This window comes from Coptis chinensis, chromosome 9 (genome assembly GCF_015680905.1).
Source record: "Coptis chinensis isolate HL-2020 chromosome 9, ASM1568090v1, whole genome shotgun sequence".
NCBI lineage: Eukaryota > Viridiplantae > Streptophyta > Magnoliopsida > Ranunculales > Ranunculaceae > Coptis > Coptis chinensis.
In genome coordinates this window covers 16,249,265-16,262,044 of record NC_141464.1, presented here as the reverse complement: position 1 = coordinate 16,262,044, position 12,780 = coordinate 16,249,265, and the positions used below count along the sequence as shown (strand labels likewise).

General features: G+C 38.4%; 1 protein-coding gene and 1 pseudogene across 1 annotated transcript; one reads left to right on the top strand and one right to left on the bottom strand.

The window, feature by feature from the left end:
- Positions 1-1,398: 1,398 nt before the first annotated feature.
- On the bottom strand, positions 1,399-6,169 carry LOC147475024 (uncharacterized; annotated as a pseudogene).
- A 629-nt stretch (positions 6,170-6,798) lies between these two features.
- LOC147475023 (uncharacterized) lies at positions 6,799-11,014 on the top strand. The gene is made up of 6 exons (XM_086585245.1): positions 6,799-6,854; positions 8,440-8,521; positions 9,131-9,664; positions 9,779-9,832; positions 9,933-10,318; positions 10,429-11,014. Exons 1-6 carry the CDS (start codon positions 6,799-6,801, stop codon positions 11,012-11,014), a joined length of 1,698 nt encoding a protein of 565 aa, XP_086441371.1.
- The last annotated feature ends 1,766 nt before the right edge of the window (positions 11,015-12,780 follow it).

Here is a 12,780-nt window from a genome sequence, read left to right as displayed (position 1 = left end):
TGGCCTAAATTCTCTTTTAGGATATGGTATGGTGATCAAGCAAGTGGACGTGTGTTTTCTCTACTCGGAATTAACTTCTCCCTTGTGTCATCACTCAGATATCAACTCATATGAGACTTTTAGGCTAGACTCTCACCGGATATGTAAAATTAAGCACTCTAACCTAGGTCTCAGAAAAGTACTGCCAAGTACAAATATAACGTTCATGCAAGACATTTATGAAAAGATGCAGAGACTATTACCTATATCTTAACCTAAGTTTCTTAATAACTACTCTTAATTCTAATGCTAACTGAGATTTCTAGACTATAATCATCATAGAAAAGGAAACAATACCACTACCCCTAAGTGCATAGTATACATAAGTTTTATTTTTCGCTAAACAAAACATTTTGTTCCCACCCCCAAACTTAGTTTAGACATTGTCCTCAATGTTGACAGATATGCTTAATTCCAAAAATTAATAACATGGACAAGTAAAAGAATAAGGAAAGAAGTTACCAATAGCTCCATGAACGAAAAATAAAACTCGAGTCACCTGTAGAAATTAGTACCTCACTAAAGATATAATATCGATAAAATAGAAAAGGAACCAATTTACTATGACGACTAACCTGTGGCACATATCTCATTCCATAGAGTTACACGTCTCCAAAAACACGAAGAAAAGGTGCTAAAGTGGAATGCATGAGATATGCGAAAGGTACACATGACTCAAAAATAAAAACATGGGTTGCCTCCCACAAGCGCTACAGTTAACGTCTCTAGCGCATCGAATGCTTCCCATGTTGTTGGGCTTAGTGTCGCAACCATCCACAAAAAAAAACATGCATATAGAATAAGCAAATGTGAACAATAAAATGGAAAATAAATTCCCAACTATTATGGCCATATTCATTGCTCTATCCTGTTCACCGAAATCTTTTTGGCTGTCTTGGCTTAGTTCAGTGGGGTTCGACCTGACCAGTCCTCAGAAAACTGGAAATTTTCGTGTCCACAGAGGTCAGGGCGCGGGTGCGCTCTACTTGGGCGCAGGTGCGCTCAGAGTTGAATTCTCTGACGCAGCTTAGGGCGCAGGTGCGCTCCACTTGGGGGCAGGTGCGCTCAGAGTTGCTGAGATGCTAAAATGGTGAAGAACAACGGGAAACGTGGGAGTGAAAGTTGAGAGATGGAAGTTAGGTGTAGTGTGGGTTGTGAGTGTAGAATGAATGAAGTTTTTAGAGGTTTTAAGTTGCTAAAACGAATCGGAAAGTTGCCAAAAAGCTTTTACGGCAATTTCCGAAAATACTAAAAACATGGGTTGCCTCCCACAAGCGCTACAGTTAACGTCTCTAGCAGACAAATGCTTCACACAACTAATCAGTGCTATGTGGGCTTATCAACAAGCCGGATACTTAATCAGTCATGATAAATAGGATCAAGCAGATTTACCTCTTCCACATCCTGCCCGGCCAAACCGTCAAGGTATGGTTTCAAACGTTGACCATTTACCTTAAACACACGACCATCCGTAGGATCTTTTATCTCAACAGCACCATGAGGAAAAACAATTTTAACAATGAAAGGACCAGTCCACCTAGAACGTAACTTACCAGGAAAAAGATGCAAACGAGAATTATATAGCAAGACTTTTTTATTAGGTTCAAAAGACTTTCGAAGAATAGATTTATCATGAAAAATCTTAGTCCGCTCTTTATAAATCTTGGCATTCTCATATGCCTCATTCCTTAACTCAGCTAACTCATTCAACTGAAGTTTACGTTGTGAAACCGAATTTTACGCATATCGAAGTTAAACGTTTTAATGGCCCAAAAAGCACGATGTTCCAATTCTACAGGCAAATGACATGCCTTTCCAAACACAAGCCTATAAGGAGACATGCCAATAGGAGTTTTATAAGCAGTTCTATAAGCCCAAAGAGAATCATTAAGACGTTGAGACCAATCCTTACGGTCAGGTCGTACAGTCTTTTCTAAAATCCGGTTAATCTCCCTATTAGATACTTCAACTTGGCCACTAGTTTGAGGGTGATATGGGGTAGCAAGCTTATGAGTAATAGAGTACTTTTTCATTAAAGATTCAAATGCTCGGTGTGTAAAATGAGTACCATTATCACTTATAATTGCACGAGGAGTACCAAAACGAGAAAATATATTATATTTTAAAAAGTTAACTACGACTTTATGATCATTCGTTTTACATGGCACTGCCTCAACCCACTTAGAAACATAGTCTACGGCAACAAGGATATAAAGATAACCAAAGGAAGGAGGGAAAGGACCCATGAAGTCTATACCCCATACATCAAAAAGCTCCACAACTAAAATAGGGGAAAGAGGCATCATGTTCCTATGGGAAATATTACCTATATGCTGGCATCTATCACAATTCAAACAAAACTCATGTGGATCCCTAAATAGAGTAGGCCAATAAAAACCACACTGCAAAACCTTCGCAGCCGTCTTTTTAGGACCAAAGTGACCACCACATGCATGGTCATGTCAAAAAGAGAGAATACTATGAGACTCACTCTCAGAGACACATCTCCTAACAATCTGGTCAGGGCATGACTTAAACAAGTATGGATCATCCCAGAAAAAATTCCTAACCTTAGCAAGAAACTTAGATTTATCCTGTTGTTTCCAATGAGAGGGAAACTGTTTCGTTACAAGATAATTAACAATATCCGCATACCAAGGCGATTGTGATATAACAAAAAGTTGCTCATCAGGAAAAGATTCATTTACAGGCAAAATATCAGTAGAAGATTCTACTACAAGTCTAGACAAGTGGTCAACGACCACGTTTTCCGTACCTTTCTTATCCCTAATCTTTATATCAAACTCTTGCAACAAGAGTACCCAGCGAATCAAATGCACTTTAGCGTCCTTCTTAGTAAGGAGATATTTCAAAGCCGAATGATCAGTAAACACGACAACCTTAGACCCTATGAGGTAAGACCTAAATTTGTCTAAAGCAAACACAACAGCTAACAACTCTTTCTCAGTTGTAGTGTAGTTCATCTGTGCATCATTAAGGGTTCGACTAGCATAATAAATAACATGGGGCAGCTTGTCAAACCGTTGACCTAAAACAGCCCCAACTGCATAGTCAGACGCATCACACATTAACTCAAAAGGCTCACTCCAATCAGGCGGCTGTATGATAGGAGCGGTAGTTAATAAATGCTTAAGCTTCTCAAAAGCTTTCAAACAATCATTATCAAAGACAAAAGCGACGTCCTTACCAAGTAAATTGCATAAGGGACGAGAAATCTTGCTAAAGTCTTTAATGAAACGCCTATAAAATCCAGCATCACTTAAGAATGACCGAATATCTTTCACAGTCTTAGGTGGTGGAAGACCAGAAATGACATCAACCTTGGCCTTATCGACCTCAATTCCTTTACTAGAAACAATATGACCAAGAACAATACCCTGTTGAACCATAAAATGACACTTCTCCCAATTCAACACAAGATTCTTCTCCTTGCACCTAATTAACACTAATTCTAAACGGTGCAAACCCTCATCAAAAGAATCCCCAAATACTGAGAAGTCATCCATAAACACCTCAAGAAACCTTTCTACCATATCAGAAAAAATATTAAGCATGCATCACTGGAAGGTACCAGGTGCACTACATAATCCAAAAGGCATACGACGATAGGCAAAAGTTCCAAAAGGACAAGTAAAAGTAGTCTTTTCTTGATCCTCAGGGATAATACATATTTGGTAATAACCGGAATAACCATCAAGAAAACAATAGTATTTATGACCAGCTAACCTCTCGAGCATCTGGTTAATAAACGGAAGAGGAAAGTGATCTTTCCTAGTGGCCAAATTCAACTTACAATAGTCAATGCAAAAACGCCATCCGGTAGTCATACGGGTGGGAACTAACTCGCCCTTCGCATTCTTAACTACTGTAAGCCCAGACTTTTTGGGGACAACCTGAACAGGACTCACTCATTTACTATCGAAAATGGGATAAATGATACCCGCATCTAACAACTTGAAAACCTCGGCTCTCACTACCTCTTTCATGTTAGGATTAAGCCATCTCTGAAACTCACGGGTTGGTTTAACATCCTTCTCAAGATGAATATGATACATACAATCAGTTGGGCTTATACCATTAATATCAGCAATATTCCACCCTAAAGCTGCTCTATGCTCTTTAAGAACCCTAATCAATTTACCTTCTTGTTCATTATCCAGATTAGAAGCAATAATAACTGACAAAGAATCATCAGGTCCCAGAAAAACATACTTAAGAGTATCAGGTAATGGTTTCAACTCTAGCTTAGGAGGACTCTCTATAGAAGAGACTGGGGTAGACTCAGATGGAGTCAGGTGCTCTATTGTGGCTCTCTACGTATCAGTTTCTAAAATTGGGGTTGCATCCAACAACGCATTAACTTCACAAATTACATCATCCACATCACAACCACTACCATAATTAGTTAAACAAGACTCAAGAGGGTCATTAGAATAACTCTCCAAGAAAGTCTCGTGAACTATACTATCAATAAGATTAACGTCCCAAAAATCATCAGGTTCAAGAGGTTCTTGACCAACATTAAACACATTAAGTTCTGTAGTCATATTACCAAAAGAAAGTTTTAACACTCCATTACGACAGTTAATGATAGCATTAGAAGTGGCTAAAAAGGGACGACCTAAAATGACCGGAATATGGTGTTTAGGATCTTGAACAGGTTGTGTATCCAGAACAACAAAGTCAATAGGGAAATAAAATTTATCAACCTGAATCAAAACATCCTCAACAACACCACGTGGAATCCTAATAGACCTATCTGCCAATTGAAGAGTAATTGGTGTAGGTTTCAACTTACCAAGACCAAGCTGTAAATAAACTGAATAAGACAACAAATTAACGCTAGCTCCTAAATCAAGTAATGCTTTCTCAATCATATGATCACCAATAACACAAGATCCTGGATCTCTAAACTTTGGTGGAGTTTGGTTTTGGATAATAGAACTCACTTGCTCAGTTAGGAAAGCTTTCTTGTGCACATTCAACTTACGTTTTTTTGTACACAAATCTTTAAGAAACTTGGCATAGGAAGGAACTTGTTTTATAGCATCAAGTAACAGAATATTTATTTGAACCTGTTTAAACATTTCCATTATTTCATTAAGATTAGAACCTTTCTTAGCCGGAATCAAATATTGGGGAAAAGGAGCTTTAGGTATATAAGATGGCACAGGGTTAGTCTCCATAGCAGTAGGAGGTTCTACACCCTTCCTAGAAGTATTATGACTATTAGATTCACTCACCTCACCTTCCTCCTTCTCACACTCTATAGGATCAGATCTGACCTCAGCGTCCTTAGACATCTCAACCCTATTATCAACATGTTTTCCACTCCTAAGAACAGTGATAGCCTTGGCTTGCTCCTGGTGAGCCTGGTTTAAGTTAGAACTTATTTCCAACTGACTCCTCGGATTAGCTACTGGTTGACTAGGAAACCTGCCCTTGTCCCTCTCATTCAAAGTATTAGCAATTTGACCTATGGTGATTTCAATCTTCCTAATGGCTTGAGCAATATCCTGAGTAGCCGTTTGACTGGCTTGCATAAACTGTTGCGTTGTGTCTTGGAATTTCATGGTGTTTTGTGTTAATTGAGCAATGGCGTCTTCTATAGGTGAAAGTTTAGGTGGTTGAGGTGCATACTGTGGTACTGGGTTTGAGTTAACCACGGGGCCTCCCTGATGTATACCTTTAGACCAAGACAAATTGGGATGGTTCGCCATCAGGGTTATACGATGTTAGAAAAAGGATTATTGCCCGGCTTTTGGTATGAATTAAAAGCATTGACTTGTGCATTTACACCGGGGCAATTATCTATAACGTGATCAAGACTTTCACACAACGAAAACCCGGGGACTTCAACATTGGTAATCGGAGCTAGAGACTTTGTCTCTTTTTCTAGCTCGAGAGCTTCAACTCTTCTAATTAAAGCGGCCATCCTAGCGTTCGTGTTGAATTCCTTGTCAACGCGGAACAAACCCTTTTGTGTAGTACTACTAGCCACCTTCTTAGGCTCACGACTAGTTTCCCATTGCTGGACCTTCTCAGAGACTTCTTCTAAAAAGGTCCACGTTTCTTCTACAGTCTTATCACCGAAATCCCCAGTACTCATGGTCTCAATCATAGCCTTAGAATTAAAATCGAGACCCTCATAGAGAATCTGCACTAGCCTACCATTCTCTAGGCGTGGTTAGGACACTGCAAGAGCATGTCCTTAAACCTCTCCATACACTTCCATAATGACTCTCCATCAGTTTGGCAAAAAGATGACAAGTCTTTTCTAAAAGCGTCATGCGCCTTATGATTAGGGAAAAAGTTCTTTAAAAACACAATGCATAACTTTTTTCCCATCCCGTTATGGAATTCGATGGGAGAGTGTGAAACCAACTCTTGGCTTTTTCTTTAAGAGAAAATGGGAACAATTTTAATTTTATAGTCGTCACTAAATTGTTGAAGCTTAATAGTCCCACAAATATCCTCAAATTCCCTCACATGAAGATATGGGTCTTCCTTTTCCGTTCCCCTAAACTTAGGAAGGAGCCCCAGCAGATTGGGCTTCAACTCAAAGTGATTAGCATTGGTTGCAGGGGGAACGATGCAAGATGGTCGGGTTGTCCTAGTAGGATATATATATTCCTTAATAGATCTAGGTACTTGGGTAACCACGTTATTGTTATTACCTTCCATGTCAGCAAAAATTGGTGTATTGCCAACAAAAGTTATGGGTACCTCTAATTCGGGATGCCTACTTCTCCTAAGGAGAGTGCGTTCAATCTCAGGATCAAACGGTGTAACAGGTGTGTTATCAGACCGAGTTACTACCATAAACTACTTCTAAAACCTAAGACTCTAATAAAAGATCACGGACAATTCACACAAACAATACCAAACAAAATTACAACCCAGATTGAATTTTAAAACTTGTTTAATATATATTTGCTCCTAAACCCAAATCACACGATTCCCGGTTCTTGTGCAAAAAGCACCGTCACACTCGATCCACGTGTAAAAAAGGTTTTCCTAGTGAGCGGGCTAAAACCTGTCCTAATGCAAGATGCCTAAGGCTGGTCAATGTGATTTAACCTTCCTAAATGCAAGAAACAATAAAACAAGCACAACCCAATTAAAAACAAACAAAATTCAACCCCACAAAGGAAAAAGACGTACCTCCGGCGTGAGCCTTCGAGGGCTACTTGCGACGCCGGGTGACGACAACAAGCAACTTCACAACGTCCACAACAAAGTCACGACTATCCCTTGTAAGAAGAAATCTATGCTTAATTATCTGCAAAAATAACTAAAATTAGACACGTAAACTATGAAACTTAAACTTAAACTACGAATCACGATAAATAAAACTTTAAAACTCAATTTTACTACTTCGATCTCAGGCAGCGGCGCCAAAAACTTGATAGGAAATTAACCGGCCTAAATAAATAGGCTAATTAAACCCCACTTTACTTATACTAATACTCGCAAGCGCACGAGGTCTATCGTAATAGGTGCGCAAGAACGAAGTCGATCCACAGGGGATTCTTTGTTTAGGAACAATTGAATATTAAAATACTACTTAACCTAATCCGAACTATATTGGTTTATGAAGTTTTGATTAACTAATAACTAGTCTTATTTAACTTAATTATGAAAACTATATAACTTATATTAAATTATCAATGGAGAGACTACTAAGGCATTTGAATCCACCCTAGACTGTTGTAAGTATCCTAATTCAATTAATTCAAAGTTCTCTTTTAATTACGAGTAGCACGAGGGAAAGTAAACCCTAGCTTTCTCGAAGATGTGAACGTTGAGCTTTTATATAAATCTATATATTGGTTTGATCGAATTTCAACAAACGGGAATATAAACTCCTAGCAAAAATCGTCTTCTTACAGCACGACTTCTCACAAGTTTACGTAAACGGTAAAAACGATGCTTTGATAAGAACGGAATATGTATCTAACGATTAACTAGTCAAGTCATGCAAGATATAATTAATGAAAGTATACCACTAATATCGATACGAAAAACGATCACTGAATCTTTACGTTCCGAGAACAATGAATCAACTAAACAGTATAAACCTACGCAAGTCTAGGGCTTCATCTAAGCCCTAGCTTATAGTTTAGCTACACATAATAACTGGAACCATAAAACAGAAGAAATAAAACTCCCTTAACAAAACCATAGCCTGCTGTGAAGTCCTCTCCTCTTGCTCGCCTATTCCAACAGTTGTGCTCGTAGCTCAAAGTCACGGCCTCGCAAGATATCTCCTGGTTCAGCCCACGTGAGGTCTTCTCCTTCTCTCTCTCTCTCCGTTTTCTCGAGAATCCAAATGACCGCAGTAACTCTGCTTCCTTATTTTGTTCTGTGTTTTTCCAGCCAAGAGAGCCTTCCTTCCCTGCTGTTGTTTTCTCTCCTTATTCGCGAGAATCCTCTTGAAAAGGAAACTCCTTTGGTTCCGGTATAGGATCGGCAGTTTTTGGTTTTTTATTTGGAAAGGTTCTATTTTTCGTTTTTCTTTCCTCTTCGCAAGAATGAATGGAGAAGGAAACTAAAGATCTTCATTCGGTGGTAGCGATGTGGGCTTTTAATTTATTGGTTCGAAATTGTAAAGCTTCAATGGAGGGAAAGTTTCTGTTTATGTTCGTGAGAGATGAAGGTGGAAACTAAGGTCTGATTCGGTGCTCTCGAGTGGACATGAGCCGGTATGGCCATTAGTTGGTTGTGTGGGCTTTAGTCTTGAATACGGATTGGTTTGCAATTCTTGGGCCTTTTCTTCGGGTCACATGCCCACTGAACTTCATGGCTTCTACCTGGTCTTTAGCACATAGGCTTTTATAGCTACCTCCTTCAAACTGACTTTATATATTCTGCAGCTCCACTGAACTAGATCAACGTACACACACTAATATCTTCGAATCTCAACAGTTTCAACACTTTTAATCATGTTAAGTCCAATTCCTGTAAAACCACCAAAAATACACTAACTAAATCAAACGAATAAATTAAACGAACTAACTAATATAAAATTGAGCGTGAATAATGTAATATTTATGCGCTTATCAACGAGCTAGATGATGATGAAGGTATTGAAGTTCCTGTAGTGAGAAAAGTAGCAGCAAAGCCTCCACTTCCAAATGTTGAAGAATTGGAACCTGAAGAGGAGTATCACAGTGCATACTCATCTGAAGATGAATTGGAGTATATGATTCCAAGTTCTGCAGAGTACTATAACTATGAAGGTGAGACTATAGATGTGTATAGAACTGAGGCCAATGATGTTAGGGCACACATTGTTGAAGATGAGTGGGAAAGAGGTATGGAGTGGCCTAATATAAAAATATTAAGGCAGGAGATTAATGATTACTACATTAAGAATAGATTTGTGGGTAGGATGGTTGTGAACGAGTCATACAAAATTCTAACTATCTGTGAGGCTATTGGGTGTCCCTGGAGGGCTTACTGGAGGAGGAAGAAGAGTGATGGTTTTACAATGAGACTGAGCACCTTTAACAATGAACATAGATGTCCTACTGATACAGACCACAAGAATAGAATGGCTGATGCAGTTTGGGTGGCCATTGTTATGTTAGAACATATGAAGGTACATCACAAGACTTGTACTCCAAGAAACATCATTGATGACATTAGGTAGAAGCATCATGTGGCAATCTCTTACTGGACTGCATGGAGTGCAAGAATTAGATGCTTGCAACAGATTCATGGAGATTTTGCAAAGAGTTACAAACTAGTACCTGTGTTATGTGATCAGGTAAACCCTAAATGTTGCTTCTGTGTTTATATATTGTTTGTTATCTATATGTGTGTTACTTATGTGTTGTTATTGTGTGTACGTACTCCATTTTTATCAGATAATGAGAAGTAATCCAGGGTCAATTGCATTTTGTTCTAGAAATGATCAAATCTTGCAGTTTAAAGATGTATGTGTGTGTTTTACTACTTCTTTGTTAGGATTCTTGACTGCTTGTAGACCCATTATTGGATTAGATGGGTGTTTTCTGAAGGGTAAGTATGGAGGACAATGTCTAAGCATGGTAGCATTGGATGAGAGCAATGGTTTGTTTCCTATAGCAGTCTATATCACAAGATCTGAGGGGAAAGAGAGTTGGACTAATTTTTTACAAACAATGAAAAGGAATGGATTAGATTGTCATTTGTACAAGTTGACATTTGTGTCTGATAGACTAAAGGGATTAATTGAAGTTGTGTTAATTGTTTTCCTTAACAATCCCCACAGGTTTTGCTTTAGGCATATGTACAAAAACTTTAAGAAAGTTTTCAAGGCAAAACATTTGGAGTTGCTAGTCTGGGGTGCTGCAAAATGTTAAAGATAAGTGATTTTTATAGGTGTATGGCTCAACTAGAAGCTGAATGTCCAGAAGCTAGGGCCTGGCTTATGAGAGAGAAAGTGGAGAGTTGGGCAAGGGCACACTTTGATGATTATACAAAATGTGATCACATCACAAACAATTTTTCTAAATCATTTAACAACTGGATTTTGGACTTTAGGGATATGCCCATTGTTCCTTTCTTAGATAAGTATCATACATTGTTGATGTCCTTTTTGTATAAGAGGAGAGAGAAGGCAGAAGAATGGGATATAAATGGGTTAGTTCCTGCAGTTGTGAAGAAAATAGAGAAGATGATAAATGACACTCCTAACAGTCTGTATTGTATCAGGGATGTCAAGTCTGATTATAGATACACTGTGAACATAGTAGATCAAGAGTGCAGTTGTAGGAGATGGAAACTCTCTGGGATTGTTTGTGTGCATGCAGCAGTTATTTTATACAAAATGAGAGCTGATTGGAGAGAGTATTGCAGTTCCTACTTCTGGGTGTCTACATATCGAATGGCTTATAAGGGACACATCAAACCAATGGAAGATCCAAGAGAATGGTCCAAGCTTGTAAGTTACCCTAAACTTGACTGACTAATTTATTTTCATAATAATAATAATAAATGAAAGAAAAAACAAAGAAGGAAAATGGACAGTAGTAATAGTAGTAGTAGTAGTGGTAGTCTCTCTATGAGGTAACATGTTTACAGCCCACAACAACAAAAAACTCTCTTTCTTTTCTTTGCTGTTCTCCTGTACTTCTATGAGGTAACACTGTAGTTCTTCTGTTTTGTGTTGTTGCATTAATTTGCAAGTAACAAGCAAGTGTATGAAAAAAAAAAAGGTGCTGAGATGGTCTTTTTTCCACTTGTATCAAAACTAAGTATTTCTTAAATTATCCAAACTTGTATGTTGATTTCGACTTTACACAGCAAAAATCTTGTTCCTGTTTCTCTTCAATGTATGAATTATATTTATTGAATTCAGACACTTATTTCCTTTTCTAGATAAACAAATTTCTTTCTCTTTCTTCAAGGTAGAACTAGTTTCTTGATATATATCAACATATAACTTGATCATTCTGCTTTCTTGGACTGCTTCTCAACAAGACAACTGAGAGGTATATACACCTTTTTTGGTTTCTTGTGTTGGATGGTTTTCTGTGTGCATATTACTTGGTTGGATTTGAGGATTTTTTGGTTGTAGTGGAATTGAATTTGGCATGTGTTTTAGGTTTTGGGGGTGTGTTAAGTATTTATCTGTACAAGTATAATATTGTTCTTTAGTTATTTTCCATGTATGCTGAATTGATTTCTTTTTTGAAGAAAATGTTTAGGAATAAGAATCTTTAGTTTAACATCATCACTATATTTTTAATATCTCTTAGTTTAGGAAAAGAAATGATGTGTGGGCATGATAACAAATAGTCTGCAGTATAATACAACCTGTAAGGCATCTTGTTATTAATTTCGTGGTTTGTTTGCATGTAAACACCAGAATAGCTATACAATCCACCTCCACACACCAGGGGTATTGGGCGGCCAAGAAAGAATAGAAGGAGAGATGAAAATGAGGAAGCACCAAACAAGAAGAGAAGGAAGTGTAGGTTGTGTAGGACAGAGGGGCATAATTCCAAGACATTCGAAGGCCTCCCTGCACAATCAAAAGGTAAGGACACTCGTCACTATGTGGTTACATATGACATGTCAGGAATTACTTACATGTCAGGAATTCTCATTTTATTGGGATAATAGGTAAATCTAAGGCAAAAGATGTAGAATCTTCACAAGCATCAAATGGTCCAGTGCCAGCTTCACCTTCACAACCCAACATTAGAAGCAAGTCCAAAGTTGCCACTGAAAGTCCAGTGCCAGCTTCACCTTCACAACCCAGCACTAGAAGCAAGTCCAAAGTTGCAAGTTCAAGTCAACCACCAGCTTCACAGCCAAGTCAAGTACCCAGCACTAGAAGCAAGTCCAAAGTTGCAAGTTCAAGTCAACCACCACTAGCTTCTCCTTCATCATAACCAAGTCAAGTACCCAACACTAGAAGAAAGTCCAAAGTTGCTACTAAAAGTCAACCACCACCAGCTTCACTTTCATCACAGCCAAGTCAAGTACCCAGCACTAGAAGCAAGTCCAAAGTTGCTACTGAAAGTTAACCACCACTAGCTTCACCTTCATCACAGCCAAGTCAAGTACCCAACACTAGAAGCAAGTCCAAAGTTTCTACTGAAAGTCAACCACCACCAGCTTCACCTTTATCACAACCAAGTTAAGTACCCAGCATTAGAAGCAAGTCCAAAGTTGCTACTGAAAGTCAACCACCACCAGCTTCACCTTCACAACCCAGCACTAGAA